At 36.1% G+C, this 20,633-nt stretch overlaps 1 protein-coding gene across 7 annotated transcripts in view; it reads right to left on the reverse strand.

Annotated features, from left to right (window-relative positions):
- The window catches only part of DMD (dystrophin), a 1,125,431-nt gene that overhangs the window by 361,253 nt on the left and 743,545 nt on the right, over positions 1-20,633 (reverse strand). For all 7 annotated transcript variants that reach the window (XM_054165808.1, XM_054165807.1, XM_054165806.1 and 4 more), the window contains one exon: positions 577-678. In XM_054165808.1, coding sequence (XP_054021783.1) covers positions 577-678 — 102 coding nt within the window. The remainder of the gene's footprint in view (positions 1-576; positions 679-20,633) is intronic.

Genomic DNA, 20,633 nt, shown 5'->3' on the forward strand with positions numbered 1-20,633 from the left:
GATTCTAAAGAACATTTCTCTGAAAAAGAAGTGCTGGGAGGTGTTATCCTTCTTAACTATGCATCCTCTGCTTCAACATAAAATCGAGTCAGTCATTCTATATTCATTTCGGCAAAAAAACCTGAGTTGGAAAGTTTTACATTGTCATGTCGTCTTTCCTTCACAATGGAAAAACTTTAAAGCAAAAGGCCCACTTTACAACTCAGCTCTTACTCTTTCTAAAAAATATGTTGTGTTTTTTTTTTTTAATTGACAAAATTTCTGAAAGTGAAATTAAAAACAGGGGAATTTAAATACATGTTATATAATGCCATTAACTAGACACCAAAAATTACACTTGTTTTCGGTGTGGATTACTATGGAAGAGGTCAAAAACAATATTTCCATCACAATATGCAAAAAATTTCTAGCTAGGAACATGACATTTTTCCTGGCTATGCCACCACAGAACAGAACAAATGCCATTTGCCAAGTTCTTCCACTGATTTTAAGCAGAGAACATCAAGGACAAGTGTACAACAGGGGAAGCATAACCCATTACACAGTAATGGCTATTGCTAAAGGTTGCTTCATTACCTTTACTGGATGAGTGGCTGGTTTTTCCTTATATAAATGATACCCTTTAGACAAAACTTCTTCCACATTCGGCTGTTTAGCCTGCACTGCTGCTTCGGTTTCCTGAAAAATAAAAACATAGGCAGTGTAGATTAACCGTAGCATAAGCAGGAAGATTGAAAAGTCCTAAAGCTCCATGGGAAGCTGTAAAACACCAGTAGATTAGTTTCTGCTCAGGATTAGTTTCTGGGAAAACTTATGGGTAGCAACAGCTCAGGACAAAGAGGTCACCAGAGAAAACAAAAAACAGACGGATGGAAAAGAGTAACGCTAACAAAATAAACAGCAATAGGTCTCTTCATCCTGAAGGTTCCAATAAAATTATTGCAACTCTAACACAGGCATGAGAAATCTCATTTAAGCAGCTCTGCTCTTTTGGCTGTTTTACATTACCAGCAGATTAAAAGTGCACTGTTTAACATTTTGTTCATACAATATACAACATTTAAACAGTATCATGAGATGCAACAGTGATACTGAATTTAGGAAGATTAAAAATATTAATAGGAAACTACTATTATTAGTAGCAAACTAATATTTATCTAGTAAAACATTTATACTAAAGAATTAAAACCACACAGTAGCAGTAACAGTTCCTAAAGGCACAAGGAGGCATCTACCATTATCAATGGTAGATTACCAAATTAGCAACAGCATATTCTCTAGAAATGTTGGGGTTTTTAAACCTGAATAGTTGTGATTCACATGTTAACATAAGGCAACTCAAAGAAACCCTTCCAAACATACAGCAGCTTCACTGACTAGATAAATACTGAGAGAAGCACTACATGTAGAAAATTACAAAGGAAAAATAAAATAAAATGAAATCACTCCACAATGTAAAAGAAAAGATAAACTACTAAATTATACCTAGAATTCAAAGATTCGTCTTGATGCAATTTTGCAAATCAAAAAACTCAACATCCCAAACACAAAAATCCCAGAATTATCCGAGATATAAAAAATAACTGGTTGTTTTGGTTTTGTTTTCCTCTCTTCACTCTTCTCCCACGTATCCTACAGCTTGATTACTTTGGCCTTATTTAAATTGGAGACTATCCACTGACTCTGCAACTTGCACTTCTATCTACAGTTTCAGTTATGAGTAGTGTGACAGCAAATAATACTGTGTGTCAGGCTTGTCACTACCTGATCAGACACATTTTTTCTTTGGTGGAAATCTACTGTTTGCTCTGCAATTAACCTGTTAAAATTGATGTAATTTTAAGTCTTAGAAAGGGGCCATTTTCTTTCTCCATTTCATCTCAACACAGAAAGCTTATCTGCACCACTGTCTGAAATTTTACTTGCAAAGCTATGTGGACAATTGGTAAAAACATAAAGTGTTGATAAACTCATTATCACCTGCAATTTATATTTTTTAAACATTGTTTATCAACAGCAAATGAATTGAATTAAATCTTGTCTGATTTCTTACAATGATATTTGACACGGTTGCATTTAATAGCTTCTTACTATACATTTCAATATCAATGAGAAATAACTGTAAGGATTCATAGAGAATGTGTATTAGATATAAAGAATAATTGCTTTACAATGAGAGTGGTAAAATGCTGGAACAGGTTGCCCAGGGATGTGGTTGAGGCATTCAAAATCAGACTTGATGTGGTCCTGGGCAGCCTGCTCATGGCAGGGTGTTGGACAAGATTGCCTTTGAGGGTCCCTTCCAACCCAATGCAATCTGTGAACCTGTGAAAAAGCAATGTGCAACAAAACTGTGATATTGGGGGGATGGAATTTTATTAACCTGTTAATAAACCACTCATTAAAGTCCTATTTTCTTCCTGATTCAATGTTATGTTAGCTTTCTACTTCCCTACTCACCATATAAAGAAAAAATAATCAAGGAATGTTAATGAAGGTAATTTTCAGCCTGTCCTGATGAAAAATAGGCATTTGAATATTTGTTGTTTAGCTGGTTTTGTTTTGTTTTGGTTTAAACCAACCATCTGCGTTATTTTGCCAGAATTTTGTGGGGTGCTATTCTACAAGTACTTCTATTACAACAGCATCAGATATTGTAAAAAAATCAGTAGCATGAAAGACAGATTTCAACTCCCTTCAGAGTCCAAGAACATCAGGATCACTGTGGATGCACATGCACTGCTGGTTTAACCTGCAGCATGGATGTGTCTTTGAAGAATATTTTTCAGTCTTCCACTATCCCTTTGCAACAGTCCTTTATTTTCCACTGTGGACTGCTATGAGAGCAGCCCTGGCTGTTCTCCAGTTCCCTGCAATCCTGCCCAGCCATGGACCCTACTGAGCTGGGCCCAGATGGGGGATCCCATTCCTGTTCAGCTTTGGCCCATTCTCAGGAAAGTGCCAGAAGCTCTGGGGCTGGGGATGTTTTAGCGTCTCCCAGCTGCCCTGCTCCTGGCTGGGATGGGTCTAGGCTAGGCCTTGCCCTGAAAGCCCCTCAAGGGGAGATGTCCAATGGCCCTGGTCCAGATTGTCTCAGCAGCTGTAACAAGGATAGAATGAACCTAGGTCATCTACACCAGTTCCCGGAAAAGCAGAGGCTCTTAAGATTTGTCCTGTATTTGATCCAACCAGGTCTGTAATAACAACCATTAACAATAACTGTCAAGTTCCACCACCAGGAACTGAAATTCAAACCCTGAAGCACCTCACTAAGGAAGGCACTACAGACTAATTAAAAGGACTATTCATAACAGGAGTTACTACTCAAGACCTGTAGCTGTAACAAAATTTGGCTGCTCAATATTCGTTTGTACTCTACCTTCCATATTGAAATTTGAATTGTAATTTACTATACACACACACACAGAGGCTAAATTCCCTTTTAAAATATAGAAAGAAAAAAAGAATGACCAAACAGAGCATTTTTCAATTCTTTTCATTCTATGCTAACACTAGAATACACAAAACATAGAAAAACTAAGATATCCCATTTCTACATGCTATATAAACATTTGAAAAAAGTCTTTCCTATGGATACCAGAGATATTTGTTTTCTATGGATAGAATATAGGTATCATTTTCAATAGCCCTGTAATATAGCTGTTAAATCACCAATTTCTTTTGGTCTACAATTTTTTTCTGGGGTTACATGAATAAATCTTGTGTAGTCTGATCTTTCAAAATCATTGGTCTTGACCCAAACTGAAATGAATTGTGCCATGAGGATTAATGTGAGATTTATGTGGAAATTAGAATAGAGATAAGAATCAAGAGGAAAAAAAGTTCTCAATATACTGTCATTCCTTCAGACACTATTGAAATTAAAAGATACTTATTAGAGCAGCAACTACTTTTTGATTGTAACACATTCATTCCAACATCATCTGAAAATATGACAAAATAAATTAAAATAATTGCACATCTGACATGAAATCACTGCAGTAACTTTGAAGTTGCTCTCTGCCCAGTTCTCTGCCTTGATAGCACCTTGATGAATCCTGCCCAGTGAGCAAGTTTCTAGCAATTTCAAACCCATTTGCTAGGTGACTTCCTATTAATATGATTTGACAGGTCAGAGAGTAGTTTCAGGGTACTGCTTCATCATTCACTTCTCAAAGAGAACAAAAATGTAACAAGTGTAATGTGGCCTCCAATGGTTCACAACAGAGTCTATAGTTATTGTCTAGTCTGTGCACAATCCAGAAGAATAACATACTCTCAGAGCAGGGCTTGATGTATGCTCTTGATACAAAGGCTAATAGGAGTTGTCCACGCTCATGTCCATCAGTTTTCAGAGAATGCCAAGGCCATAGTTTTCAAAAAGCCCTCACTGAAGTTCTGACCCCTCTGTCACACTTGCTATGCTCACTGAGGGAAAACACCTGCAGGGTGGATGCAGAACTGTCTCTGGGAGGCAGAGCCGACTCTACTGGAATTGCACAGTACATGAACTGCCTGTCATAGGAATCATGATGCTACTTCTGGGCTGGGTGCTAAATGTTCTAAACTTTTCACACATACAGCAAATTAAAACAAATCTTCATTTGGAACAGTTGTTTCTCAAAAAAATGTATAAACAATGAAAACGAGAGGCTACTTTTGTTCCATGACATCATGTATGAATTTTCAATGCTGTTAAAATGGTGCATCCAAACCGATGAAAGCCTATTGCTGAATAAGCCACCTTGGCTTCTACATTTCCAAAACCATATTGATTCAAACTGTTGAACAAATTTACAGACTGAAAAAGCATCAGGGACTTGTCTACAGCCCCGTCTGGACTATGAAAGTCTGTTGATATAGCTCAGAACTTAGAAAATTCATATTCCCTAGCTGAAACCAATGTATTGACTAAACCTCTGGTGTGTATGCCAATGGAAGAGAAAGTTTAGTGGCTTGGCATATGTTATTTCAAGATACAGCAACTATCCTAGCAGACACAGACAGGCTGTTTGACATATGCTGCCCATATATTAGGAGGCCCAAACAACTGTCTATAAAAGTATATGCAGCATTTCAAAATGTGTATTGCTCTATATTAAGCATCACAAGCACTGATTCACCTTCTTTAGTAATGCTGGTAAAATGTTTGGGATTAATTTCCCCATGATATTCTGTCCATGGAACATTTTCTGCAGGAACTCTAGGCGAAGCTCAGGGTAATTAAAGCCGTGCCTTCATAGCAAAGTACAAGGCAAAACTGGAAATGTAATTATAATGCTCAAATAAAAATAAAAAAAAACAACTTTGAAATTAATATAGTAAGTAATTTTAAAAGTCACAACATGTTGGGTTTTATTTTTGTATCAAGATGGTACATTAAATGATTAAAGAAAATAATGTATTCACAGGAAAACAGAAGCAGTAAGCAATTTCCCTTTCACTTAAGTTATTGAGACAAAGCAGTGAGACACCTTGAGTACTGTGCCCTGTTCTGGGCCACTCAATTTAAGAAGGACATTGAGGCATTTAAACATGTCCAGAGAAGGGCAACGAGGCTGGGGAGAGGCCTCGAGCACAAGTCCTGTGAGGAGAGGCTGAGGGAGCTGGGGTTGTTTAGCCTGGAGGAGGCTCAGGGGAGACCTTATTGCTGTCTACAACTACCTGAATGGTGGTTGTAGCCAGGAGGGGGTTGGTCTCTTCTCCCAGGCAACCATCACCAGAATGAGAGGACACAGTCTCAAGTTGCACCAGGGGAAGTTTAGGCTGGAGGTGAGGAGAAAGTTGTTCACTGAGAGAGTTGTGAGCCATTGGAATGTGCTGCCCAGGGAGGTGGTGGAGTCACCATCCCTGAAGGTGTTCAAGAGGGGATTGAATGTGGTACTTGGTGCCATGGTCTAGTAGTCATGAGGTCTGTGGTGACAGGTTGGATCCTTGAGGTCTTTTCCAACCTTGTTGATGCTATGCTATTCTATGATATGTTAAAAATGCAAATATATTGAATGTGAAAATATAAAACAATTTGGAGGGTGGTTTTTTTGTTTAAATACATTTTTTCCAAATAATCAGATATTAATCCCCACATATATTTGACTTGATGGTAGAGAATGACAATTACGTTTTTCTTGTCTTTCAGATGAGAGTATAACTTGCAACCACAATTCTCTGAGGTGTATTTTCTTATTCATGCACAGAAGAAGTTCCAGCAAGGATTTCTGAAATATTCACACCTATCTTCTGGGGTACCATTCCCAGATACATTAGGAGAAAAGCTATAAATAAATGGTCAGGTTTTAAGTGCCTCGTTTTTAACTCATAAGTAAAGAAAGGGAAGAATTCTTAAAGAATTCTAATTCTAAATAAGTGACCTCACTTCATTTATTTCAACTTAGTTCTACACAATCCCATTATGGAGCAGACTAACAGGATAAACCACCACAAAAAATAAATGGCCAGAGAAAACTTAATTAAAATACATCTGAGTTCAGATACACAACAGCAAGCATCAGATCTTCATGGCAGGTCAGACAGTGCAGTCAATGGCAGTTCCTAGTATTCACTTAAGATATTTCTACAATATCATCAGAATCCATCCAAGACATACTATTAACATTCCTGCGGTTATATTGAGGCAGGACCTAATCCATCAGAGGGAAAATGCAGTTACTAGTATTTAAACGTCTTGAATAAAAACTTTAATCAATCTTGACAAAATTCAAGAACAAACAAGCTTGTACCTCTGTTCTTTTCTAAATAAGAGATTAAAAGGTTTGATGACTTCCTGAAATTTTACTTACCTCTATATAGAAAGAAAATGTTCCTGTAAACATTAGAGTCCTGTAATTACTTAGGGTTTTATATATTTAAAAAAAAAAAGACAATAAAACATTAGCTACAAAGAAAAAGTAATTCAATGTAAGGACCATTCCATTAGTGAGCTAAGCAGAAGCTTAGTGAAAATCTTTTTTTATCACCAGAAATATTCTGTAACTAGCAGATAAGCAATTGTATGCACCTACCTCTAAATATGCCATTTTAATAAATAAATAAAATAGCCATTCTTTTGCCATTATCTTAAAACACTGATGTTTTAAACATGTGAGACACAAAGTAGAGTCCCAAGGCGGCGTTAGAAGCTGTCTTAATGGGGAAAAATAATATTTTGAGATTCAGCCAACTTTTCAAAATGAAATGTTCGAAAGACCATCATCTGATTTTAATGAGAAATTGGAAAATTGATAAGACCTGCTCTTGACCTATGTGAACAATTGCTAAAAAATTTATAGGAGAAACAGTTTTCTTCTCAGGAAAAAAGAACAAAACAAACAAACAAACAAAAACCCAACAAACAACAAAAAAACCCCACCCCACAATACTACATTTCCTCCTAAAAGTGAAACAACTCAATTTTAGAGTTCATAACTGCTTTCTAAACCTATGAGTATAGCCTTTGTGCAGTTCACAAAATATGCAGATAGTGTGTCTGTTAAGACTTGGTGGTGGTTTTCCTCATTATGCTCCCTGCAATATCTCTTATTCCTGGTACTGAGAAAGGGAAAGAAAGAAAAGAAAAAGGGAAAGGAAATCTTTCAAAATTAAATGTAATTAAGAAGGTCCCCAAATTTAAGCCATGCAAACAAAGTGCCTGAAATAGGAGTCCCCACCAATTTATGTAATGAAAGGATTTTTTTTTGTTCCAAATCAGTTTTTCCAGTTTACCTTCAGAAATATGTGATCTGTACATCTAGAGGATATGAAATGTAGTTATTTTTATTCCCTACACAACAATTCAGTATCTGTCCATTGCATCTGCCTCTCATGAAAAGGAAATTTCCTAGAGGTACTGAAGATAGATTAGCTGTAAAGACATGACCTGCAGATATGGCATATGAAAAGAATTTGGCTGTGGTGGTCATACACTGATAAAGCACAGTTAATCATCCAGATGAACTGTGAAAAGGCCCAGTAGGAATTCTTTGAGGCTAGATATGATTCAGAATATTTTGGTGCTGCACAAGACATGGGATGAAAAAGCTGTTCCTGTTCCACCTTGACTGCAGATTCTGTGCTACTTCCAGTGTGTGATACTAAAGAAATAATAACAAACCCAGGAGAATTATCAGAGAAGGAGGAAATTTGACAGAAGGACATAATGAGAAATTATTGAGAGAAAAAAAGGAAAGTTCCAATAATTTCACAAGTTCTCTCCTACCTATGTGCTCCTTTATATGCTGAAATATAGTAGCTCTTTTATTTTAACCCATTGAACCAATAAGTAACATCCATTTTTACTCATTTATCAATCAAATTAATATCAACCACATGAAACTTATTAAAATATCCATCAGGTACCAAAAAAAAATAAATATATATTTACCAATGCACAAACAAGTGAGAATGTGTATCATACATTCTGTGCCTCTGATATTTACTACATAGCAATCAATGCAAAACAAATTAAGCCACAGCTAATAAGAACTTGCACAGATATAAATGGTCATTTGTCAGGGGTATTATTCAGAGTCCAGTAATTTCAATTGTATGTGATCAGTAGAGCAAAATATATAATCTTACAGAAAAGAAGTTACTGTTTAGCAAATAACATCCTATTATCAAGAAGAACGTCCAAGAGCTTTTAAGAAAGAAGGCTTTTTATTGAGAAAGAATGTATGAAAAAGAACACAAACAGTGAGAATGTTAAAATGCAGTATTTCCTGAGTAGGAGAGGAAGTATCCTAGCTCTAAAATCAACCACACCAAAGAAAGCTTTCATTTTGATATTGACTACAGTAGAGTCTTGGTAAACTGCTCTGTCACTTCAGCAAAATTCCTCCTATAATTATTTGCTTGTTTAGATTAACCACACTCTTCTGTGTGACTTTGAAATGTACCTAAGTGTTTAGTATGAGGAGGAAGCCAAAAAGACAAAACTGAGATACAATCTCATCAGCTTCCAAGCAACTCACCCACACTTCTACAAAGCTTATGCATTCAACAGTGAAATCCAGTTTTGATTTACTAGCCATTCATTACTTCCTGAAAAAATGCTACCACATACCAAATACTTGATAATCATTCAATAATCTTTCCTCTTCTGAGACACTGGGACATGGATATGTTTGCAATCCACCCGTATACTGCAAAGTCTGGTACAGATTAAACAGTTTACAAGGATTACTCATTGGGAAAGTTTTGCTGCATTTTCACAATCCATTTGCAGCTAATGCAATTTAAGATTTTGCACTTGGAATAATTTTTTTTAGGAGAAATTTGGATACAGACTGTTTAAAATGTTAATTATCAAAGCTCAAAGAAAACACTGAGCAGGTTGTTTCTGGAAGTCACATAAAAAGGTTTCTGGAAAGAGTAATAATTGATTTACACACAGAATATACAGCTCAAGCTTTTATGAGTTGATTAAATTAACATTTACTGCAAATCTTAATAATGCATTGAAAATCAAAGTAGGTTAAATAATCAAACAATATTTCATCATCATCAGTTTTCACAAGTCAACCTTTTGCCACATCAAACTCACCTCAGAATGCAATGAGATAAATCTGTGGGGTAGATGTGCCTCATGCATTCGTGCACTAACTATGCTGCCTTTTATTGGCTATGAAAAGTACTAATTTAAAAGAATGTTAGCAAAATGAAAAGGTAAAAGAATCAATAAACAGTTCAACTCTGATTTATCTGGCCTAGGTTGTCAAGTAGAGACTGACAAATGAAGACTAGTGGAAGAAAAATGTTCAGATGATGTTTTCATTCTCTCACATGGATGAATTTCCTTTTATTAGCCTACAGTTATCATAGAATTATAGAAAGGTCTGGGTTGAAAGGGACCTCCAAAGGTTATCTAGTCCAACCCACCCTGCAGTGAGCAGACACATCCTAAACTAGATAGGCTGCCCAGAGTCCTTTTCAGCCTCAGTTTGAATATCTCCAGGGATGGGGCCACCAATCTGTTCCAGTGTTCCACCACCCTCATATTAAAGAATCTGTTCCTAACATCCAATCTAAATCTACTCTCTTTGAAGCCCTTGCCCCTTATTCTATCACCGCAGGCCTTTGTCCTCTCTCCATCCTTCTTGTAGGCCCCCTTCAGGTACTGGAAGGCTGCTATTAGGTCTCCCCAGAACCTTCTCTCCTCCAGGCTGAACAACTCCAGCTCCCTCAGCCTGCCTTCCTAACAGAGGTGCTCCAATCTCCTGATCATTTCGTGGCTCTCCTCTGGACCCGCTTCATCAGGTTCCTATATTGAGGGCTCCAGATCTGGATGCAGTACTCCAGCTGAGGTCTCACCAGAGCATAGCAAAGTAGCAGAATCACTTCTCTGGCTCTGCTGGCAATGCATCTTTTGATGAAGCCCAGGATGTGATTTGCCTTCTGGGCTGCAAGCTCACACTATCTGCTCCTGCCCAGCTTCTCATCCATCAGCACACACAAGAGTTTTTTCCACAGGACTGCTTTCTTTCACCTTATCCACTAGTCTGTAATGTGATGTTTACTACTCTTTAGCCATGCTCTTCTCTTATGTTCTAATTAGAGGCTGTCAAGTATAGGATGATTGATTGTCAAGAGCTGACAGCTTTTCCATTGTCATTCAAAGCTTATCATGTTTAAAATGTAGCTACAAGTTATTTTTAAGAATAAAAAGTTGTTGTTTTTTTTAAGGATTGTCTATTTTTATCTGCCAAAAATAAACATAATGTGCTATTTTAAATTTACGGCAAATGATTGCCATGGACAGTAAACAGGCATAAATACTACACCCAGAGACAGTTTGGAGCTTCTTTAACAGTATAGGCAAAAATCAAGGTTGTATAGGGTATTGCGGGAAGGGTGAGAGCCTAGTTCTTAAAACACAAGGATTTGCATTTCTGTTCATCCCCTCTGTGTCATCATCTATAGCCAGCTACACCTGTCACGGTTCTCTTGGAAAACAGTCTTCCAGAGGAAATGGCAGTGATCAGACAAAGACCTGGAGGAATTCCCACAGCTTTAGCCTTGTGCTATGGCTGAAGGAGGTCATATGGTGACTCTTAAGGCAGAAGTAGGAGGTGGAGGAACTGACATTACTACCTCCCTCCAATCCCTAATGTCCTCTCCCCATATGTTTCCTTTCATCCTAAAGATCCTGAGCTCCCAAAATTCAAGGAACACCATTGGCAGCCATAGCACCATTCTTAGTATGGCTGTCTATTCAGGTTGGAATAGGGCATCTCCAGTTTCTCTTTTAACCATATGGGAACAGGAATCAAACTCAGCATTGCAGGCCATTTGATGCCAAAGAATAAATAATTGCAGTGGCAAGGAATTTGTGGAAATATTAAATACAAATAAGCTGTGCAGCATGGTCAATCAGAAAAAATTATAAAGGTGTATGGAATGGGTTTGGGTCTAGAGATTGGATGGGGTGCTTGGTGCCATGGTTTAGTTGATTAGATAGTGTTGGATGATAGGTAGGACTCTATGATCTCGAAGGTCTTTTCCAACCTGGTTAATTCTATTCTAATATCTGCATTTTCTTCTGCTAATAAATATTTTCCTACAAATCTTTTACATTTGCTGTCATTGTTTTAAAATAAATAAAATAAAAAAAATAAAGACAGAGGAGAAAACATGCTCTTTGGTATGTATTTTGATCCAAAGTAGTTAAAGGATTATTTGATTGATTTAAGAAGATTAATTGTACAACCAAAAATGAAGTGCAGATTTGAGAATGTAATAGGTAACTCAGAAGGTGAAAGAACACTTCAATGCCACATTTAATAAAACCTTAGCCATGGAAGTGCAAGCCATGGACTTGTATGCATAACAGATAGTGTAAGCCACAGGGCAGAACACATCTCACTGTTGAAAACGTCAAGGGGTGAAATTCAGAAGAAGGATTTCTACCAGACTGTCTGGTCAATTGCTGTTGAGGTCTTGCACATGTAGTCAGTGAATCTACAACTATCTAAAGATCTAGAGCTGGTGGAAGGCATTTACGCTGAAGCTGTCTGTGATCTTTACTTCCTCACCTCTGTAATAATAAACATCAGAATGGCATATGTAAGCATTGAACAGAAAAGCAGGCATATTCAAAAAGACAAGGATTGAAAATGAAACGTCAGCCTTCTGCCCAACACTGACTTCCACTTCCTAAATCCCAACGCTGACTTCCAATTAACCCAAATGCTGGTTGTGACTGCATATGAATTCCTTGGATGAACAGATAATTCTATTTTGAAATTATTTATATTTGCTCTTCGGACAAACATTCAAATAAAAGTTTAAAATGCCTGAGAGAGTCCCTTCCAACCCCTAACATTCTGTGATTCTGTAAAAATCCTTTGGGTTTTTTTGAGTTTGTTTTTCATAGTACTGCATGTTATGCATTTTAGTATTTCCTTTAAAAAAATTCCTGAAATTCAGTTCCCATAATGAAACTCAGAAGAAATATTTGCAATCTAAAATTCATTTGGAATGAAATAGGCTGGGACTTTTTTTTTTTTAATTTATTTTATTTTGAATCCCAATATTCAAGCAGTTTTCATAGAAGACTGAGAAAATGAAGTTGGAATTCACAATGTTTTCCTGATTATTTTGGGGCAATATGAGTTGGTAACTTCTAGTGTTCTCTCAGTATGGTGCTTTTTGTTGCACTTAAGATACTTGATGATAATGAGAGCTAATATGCACATTATTAATTAATTCCCAAGATTATTCTGTGTTAAAATGCAGAAGATGCACATATGCATTTACATACAATTTCCTAAACTGGCTAACTTGTATTTTCACATTACTAGGCTGCAAACATGTTTTCATTTTATAGGTTCCATTCATAAGCAGCATTTCCAGTCCATTTTTCCTTTATGCAATTTGCTTGCAGATATATAGACATATGAGCTTCTGAACTATTGCTCAAGGCCATATATATGTACTGGTGGTAATGATCTGGTACTCTGCTGCCAGAGATTTCTGCGCAAAAAATCACACTCCAATGATATAACTACAGTCAGAGGTGTCAAGTCCAGCAGTCACAACCATACTACAGTACTACTTTTGAAAACAGATTAAAAATATGCTTACCAAAACTAGTTAGATTTTTATTATTCAGCACATTTCAAGGACTACCAGCAAGTGAATGCTTAGGAAACAGACTGCTTATACAGAATTTATACAAAGAAAAAGAGACAAGGAATAAAAGGGTTAAAGTCTTGGAAATTACATATATAAGCAGTAAAAAAAATAAAATTGTAAAAAACCAGTATTTTGTTTGTTTTTTACAGAACTCTAACATGAGTTTGGCACTACTCAGGCTGTGTTAAAACTGACAGAGTTTTGTGGATTATAATCTACAATGAGCTAGTGGTATTTTTGAATATGAATGAGGCTACTGACCGTAGAATCCTCAACTTTACAAAATTACTGACCAACAGATATAAAATACTGAATACCAAAGCAATCAATCTGTAGTAACTGCTAAAAAATAGCAGAAACTAACAACATATTAGCCTATTTGTAAGCCTTTCTTATCTGTATTTTACTAGTCAATATACTTTCCACTTGTTATATATTTGGGTTTCCTAATGATTTAATTTTTATTATGTTGCAATGACTTTAATAGATTGCAGAATGCTAATTTTATTTTAGTCACAGTAGTGGTAGACTGTGATAGAAAATCTTTTACTTTGGCCTGTCTTAATCATTTTGATTTTCATATATTTAAGAAAGCTCTATTATTCTAGTCCTGTTGGACTGAAACCTGACTTCTGAGTCTAACAGTTCTTTGAAGCCTTCTGGGGTTCTTTGTTATAAGTAAAAGGTCTGGGTATATACAATCACTATTCTGTATGCCTTGGGAGTCCCACCATACAAAGAAGTGGGATTAAACAGGACTATGAAATAAATATTTAGGGAGGAAGAAAATTGAGATAAATCAAGAGAACAAGCTTCTGAAGCTGTCTTCTTAAGCTGCCAAACAACTCGTGAAGCATCGCTTGTTATCCTCCCTTCCAGGGTTCCCTGTTCTTCTTCTTGGTGAAGTAAACAAATCTCAGCAAAACAGTCAGTAGGAGGAAATAAAGGTTAGCACTTACACAACTACCTATAGCCATAACTCTGGAACTCCACAGACTGTTGATGCTGTAGGCAAAGCCGTTTCAAAGTGTAAAATATAGGTCTCTATCCACACATTCAGTATAGCATATCCCTAAAAGGTTTAAGTATATTAAGTTTGGATTGCTGGATCAGGATAAAGGCATTTCAAAGTGCTCACGCATGTCCTTAAGCATTCCATTAAGGAGACAATGTAGAAGAAACTACACCTACCATAATGCCAACGTTTGCCACCTACTTAGACTCTGATTAGCTGACTTAGCCAAAATAAGCTTGTGATAAAGGATAACCACATTATTATCAGGACCACAAAAATAATTGCTTTGACCACAACAATAATTGTTTTTTGAACTAATACTAATTAGATACTCTGTATTTGCTCTCTTGCTCAAATTAAAACAACAGTACTGATGGTTAACAAACAAGAGTTTAGGAGAAAACTCAATTACTGTCTATTAATGCAGTATTGGAGTTCTCTATAGTTTGCCAAACAAAGCACTGACAGAACAATGGAACTAAGCAAACTCAGCCAAGGAAAAATGTGCAGGTTTTTAACTCTGCTGTTGAAGGAATTTACCTCAAGAAGTGTATGACTGCCTGTATCTGGAAATTAGAAATCAATATTGTCTTGGTTTGTTTGGCTTTGAGAAAGGTGTGCTGCAGTTCAAGCAAGCAATAATTCAGAAAACTGAAAGAATTAGTTCATTAAACAGGTCTGACTGGATTAGAATAGTATCCTCTATGCTAATTCTACATACATTTCTGACAGAAAACAAATAGTTGTCTGGTCAAAGTCAGCTACAGGGTTGCAATATAGCATGCAACATATTTCTGTAGAATATGGCCTGAAACTGTCTATGATATGAGGACTTGTTTCAGGAGCCCTTGTTTAAAAGCAAGAAACAAACAAAAAACTAACAGAGGGTTAGCCAGTGATGTCTAGTTTAAAGTAGAAAGTGAAGACCATTCAATTAGAGGTCTCTGCATGTCCACTCCTCAGTAACTGCTACACAGAGCTTGCTCCGCTGCTAGTCTAGTGTCTGCTGCTGCTACATAGATATTCTCCTCCACATACATTTCTAGCCCAAAGAACTGCCAAAGTACCATCTCAGAATACCATGAAACTGCCACAGACTAGAAAGAAGCAAGGTTATCCTCAAAGAGGCCAATAAACAAGGTAGAAGTAGAGCTAGTGCTGTTTGGATCAGGATCCAGATAGATGTGAAAAGGCTAAATAAAAGTTGTTTATGTCAAAATTCACTCACTGAGAGACAATGTCTCCTATCATCCATATTTATCTCCAGGATCCCAACTTTGCACTGAAAGGATATGGTTGCATTAACAGTTGAAAAACAGTTATCATTTCCTAGGATTCAGGTTTACTCATGTCACTATGAACTATGGCAGTACAGCCAGCAAAAACTTTGAGTGCTCAGGAGTTACAAAACACACATCCTTACATCTGGATTGTTATTGCCATAGAAAAAAAATAATGAACTGCTAAGAAGAATAAAGTCATTCAACGTAAAGACCAGGAAAATGGATGCCATTCTAGCCACATGCCACTAGCTCTGAGAGAAGTACTGGTAAAAAAAGTATTTAAACCCTAAGTACATAGTAAGAGCTGAACATCAATATGTCTGCACTGAAGGTGTTTCCTGACATGGCTAGATCCAATGGCTATGGCTGTAACACCAATAACCTAGACACCAGTGCTAGCAGAAGCTGTACTGCAAACAAAGCTGTACTGTTAAGTATCTCGATCTTTCTCTTTTTTATAACACAGATAGATTTTGTAGTGTTCTCTCTGCACTATCTTATAAAATTGGAAATTCATGATGATTCCGTCTGACTGAGTTTGTGAAGTATGAATAATAAATCTGCAAAACAGCTATCAGAATGAGAATGACTCCAGGTCAAAGGGAAAATATACAGAGATCCATGCTGTTAGCTTGGAAAAGTAGAAAAATCCATAGGGTTGTAAAAGGCACAATATGATACATAGTCTAGATGTATGAGAAGCCACACTGAAGGTATGTTGCAAACATGGAAATGTTCCAGTGTTCACAAGTGGCAGCAGTCAAGAAATTCCTGACTGTAGATTTGAATGTAGATTTCAGGCCTTCTCCATGCATAAACATAAGTATTTCACAGGAGCAGTCTGCATTGTGCTAATACTAAGAATGGAGATTATGTTAATGTTGTAAAAAATTATTCAGCACATAAAAAGAACTAAGATGTGGCCGAATACTCTAAATTGATAGCTTGTAAATATGCTTTTCAGTGTTATTTGGACAGTTTTAAATTTATTTTTTCTTTTTCAAATCTTTGACTGTTTAGAGAAGAAAACTGTAATTAAAGATTAACAATATGAGAGAACAAATACTGCTATAGATGGTTTTCAAATCCTAGGCATAAAGAATCCTTCTCTACTCTTATTTACTAAGTAAGAAAAGAGTGAGCTATCAAAGCCTACTTCTGATTTTGGAAACCACCGCAGTAAGCAGCAGAGGGGTAAGAGAAAGATTTTAGCATTACTAGTGGGCCTACTGGCCCAAGAGCAAGTGCTATGCCCATAAGGTGCTATGTCCATAACCTCTTCTTACATGGAAGCACACAGTACCCTGAGTCAAGATCATACATAGCCATAGTGCTACAGTCTGAAAGCAGAAGACAACTGCATGACCAAGTAAAATGACACAGAAAATTAATTATGTCAGAGACACCAAACCTCTCTCTTTCATGGTACTGGTTGGCATCCTTCCCTGGGCTTTTACACAATGCCATGAATAATGAACTGAATGGGGACAGGGGCATATGCTCAAGCTCTGCAGCATGACTGTCTGCACCATTTGTTTGGGAAGCTGCTTCCAGCCTGGGCCAAACTGCAGTGTCTGAGACAGTGCCCAGGCATGGTCAGGTATTAGCATGAGCCCCAGATGCAGACACAGGCATTGTGGATGCAAGCACCTTCTTTGGGAAGCAAGAATTTTTCTGAGAAGATGCAAACTGTGCTTCATCAGTTGACCTTTAGGCCTCAAAGTGACCCTGACCGCTTTTTACTTACTAGTATAGATGCATTCTTAAAAGCTGTATGAGGAGTTTTAATCTACATGTCATCAAACCCAATTATATATAGATGGGTCTTAAAAGTTCTACTGTTTTGTGAAGCTCTCCATAATAATATGAAATGATTTCTACCTTGGATGCACCTTTTGTTACTCTAATGGAATTAATTACTTTTGTGACACTGTTAAAGGTTAACATTTCTGGTCCTTTTATTTCATCTTTCTTCCAAAATTAAATGTAAGGGACATCTCATCTTTGTTTTAATAGTTGACTTTTTTGCACATATGGAAGTGTATGAGCTTTTAAATTAGCATTAATTTATAGAGATTGCAAGTTAATATGAATTTTACAAGTGAAATTCACAGATATTCTTTATGTATTCATTATGCATGCATTGTATAGAGCAATATTATTTAAAAGGTTAAAACATTATCTGATAAGGATATACATTAAGCATTTCCCTTTATGGAGAAAACTGTGATGTTGCTTATCAGATTGTAGCAGCATGACAAAAGTAAAGGTTGCTACAGTTTTGGGAGAAATAAATCACTGTATTTTAGAAAATTCTGTCAGAATAATTCCAATTATTATTTCAGATGCCCTTTGGCTAGCTTATCAAGTTTAATTTCAGCTGCCACATATTTCTGCAAATGAAGTTTGCTATAGGTAAAGAAAAATGCAAGTAACTTGCTTTGAAACAGTTATATTAATACAAAAGAGATAGCTTGTTAAAGACACTCTGTGAATGCATGCAAAAGACATATTCTTGTCCTCTTTCTTTCTTTCCCACCTGTCCTATCCCACCTGTTCTTCTCATCATGGATTTCCATCTGTTTCTAATGCCAGAAATTTTCTAACACTCAATATTTTGTGGCTTTCAGAACTGAATGTCTTTGCAGTACTTGAAATGTATATCCATACCTTCACCACTCAATGTTAGTTTTGGAACTATTTTGCCAAATAAATGACACAGAAAATAAAATAAATAAAAAAGATAGGAGTGCACTTAAGAAAGGAGAAGAACATTATCTTGCAGGCTTAGTAATAGTATGAAAATCGTTGACAGAAATGTCATAAAAGATGATGTCCCATCTGAAACCCAAATTAGTAAGTCATTATGGCCAATCCCATAACAAAACCAGACTGGTTTTCCTCAGAAGTTACAGGAGTCTAATCTTTTTCTCTCAAGTGCTACGTTCACAAGTTTGATGGTCAGGTCTACATCTCTGCTTCATATCTTTCAGGTTTTTAGAATATCAAAAAGTCTCTTTGTAAAATTTCTTGTCTCTTTTCTAAGGATATTAATAACTGTTCATTCTACTAAGTGACCATCAGAATCATACAATTATTAAATCCTATAGATGATACTTCTGTGTCCTCTGGATACACAAGAAGGATTTCAATTGGTGATTGACCAAATGCTGACCAAAAGACTGTTGAATACATCCCTTCCATAAATAATCATGAAGATATCCTTATTTTTTTTAAAGGTAACATTAACTCTACAGGATAGTAATTTTAAAATCTACATAATCATGTCAAAAATGACTTAAGAGCATCTGTGTGAATGTGCTTGACCTAGTGTAAGACAGCTTGTTAAGCATGGGTCTAAAATACGTGTTCAAAGTCGAGTATAAAACTCAGTATTGTCACAAAAGGACACAGTCTTAAGCTGCGCCAACGGAAGTTTAGGCTCAAGGTGAGGAGAAAATTCTTCACAGAAAGAGTAATTGGCCATTGGAATGTGCTGCCCAGGGAGGTGGTGGAGGTTTAGTTAGTCACGAGGTGTTAGGTATTAGGTAATAGGTTGGACTTGATCTCTGAGGTCTTATCCAACCTGGTTGATTCTATGATTCCATGAAAAAGGCTTCTTTCCTGAATTATATCTATTTGTTTTATTTTGTATTTTGTCCTGACTAGCAGTCTCAAAACTTCTAATATGCTTATTCTTAACCCTTTAAAATCTTGTAAGAATCCCATTTGCTTTTGGAGATATTTTATATGGTGTTTTTAATGTAAAAGTTTCTGTTCTAGAAGAAAATTGCAGTCTGAGTAAACCTTCAGTCAACAACATTTTAAGATGTCAAACCTACATTGTTTAAAGGCAATCCAGATCGATAACACAGAGATAAAAGCTACCATGCTTCATTTGCTTAAAGTCCTTACAACAGTATAAACAACTAGCTGTTTCATCTACAATGAAAACTGGTCAGGCTTTAAATCTAAGTAATCGAATTTTACCCATGAAAGAAATATGGTAGGCTCTTCCACAGAAAATTTATTTCCCCTTCTCTGGAGCTCCTCATTGTTCTCCCAGCTCTCCAGAAATGCATGACTTCATCCCAACACTTTGGGACTACAGATTTTAAAATAATGTTTTCTATACTTTCAACAGGTTGGGTTTTTTTTCAGAAATATTCCTATCACATCATCAAAAGAGGATTGAAAGAGCAAAGCAGAACATTTTAACAGAAAGCAAAACTTTTATAATTTAGTCCTGGTTTTATATAAAATTTAAGGGTGGATTCATTCCAAAAATAAAGGAGACAGAATGATAAAAAAATGTTAAAGAAAATAAGGATAGACAAATTTCTTCAATGCAAAATTCCATCACTCTCTCAGCATACATACAAACAATTGCAATGAGCTATACCTAATTTTATTAGATAAAAAAGGAACAAATGTCATTGCTGAACTAATTTTGTCAGTTATAGTCTGCAACAGGATTTGAGATCCACCGCTTATATGGTATGATTGTATGACATAAAAGATGTTTTGGTATTAAAACAGTTCTTTAAGATTAATATAATAAACATGCTTAGCAGAACCCCAAATCTTCAGAAGCAAGTATTAGTTAATTTCATGCAAGGCAATAAAACTTGTAAATATTTCCTTTTTTTCCCCTTACTGAAAATTACATCAAAATCAATATGAACCTCATGTTTTCTATTTTATCTTTACATAGGTGACCAAGATGCTTAACTGACAGAAATCAAAAGAAATTTCATGGATTTAAAAAAAATCTATTACATTTTAAATATTCCCATAGTTTAAGTGAAGGTAAGATCATATATGAATAGACAAAATGCAAAGCCAAAAGGTCTACGGATACACCCAGCAGGCCAGCTGATTCTAGTCAGTGTTTTTCACCCTTAATTTTTCTGGCCTCATCCAAGTCTTAGACAAGAATTTTTAAAATAATTAAATGAATATCAAGGATCAAATTACAAATATTTTGCTCAAAATTGCTAGATAATCAACTTTACTGATTACTGGAATGCTACCTGTGCCATTAGATATCTTTACTTGTAATATGAGAAACATGATATAGCCCTAACCCTATTTTCGTGTGGTCATATTAAATGGAATGAAATAGCTTAAATAGTCCAACACTGAATTTTATTTCACTTTGTATTAAAATTCTCTATATCATATTTTGGGTTTATTTTTGTGATGTA

The sequence above is a fragment of the Dryobates pubescens genome, chromosome 12, assembly GCF_014839835.1.
Source record: "Dryobates pubescens isolate bDryPub1 chromosome 12, bDryPub1.pri, whole genome shotgun sequence".
Taxonomy (NCBI): Eukaryota; Metazoa; Chordata; class Aves; order Piciformes; family Picidae; genus Dryobates; species Dryobates pubescens.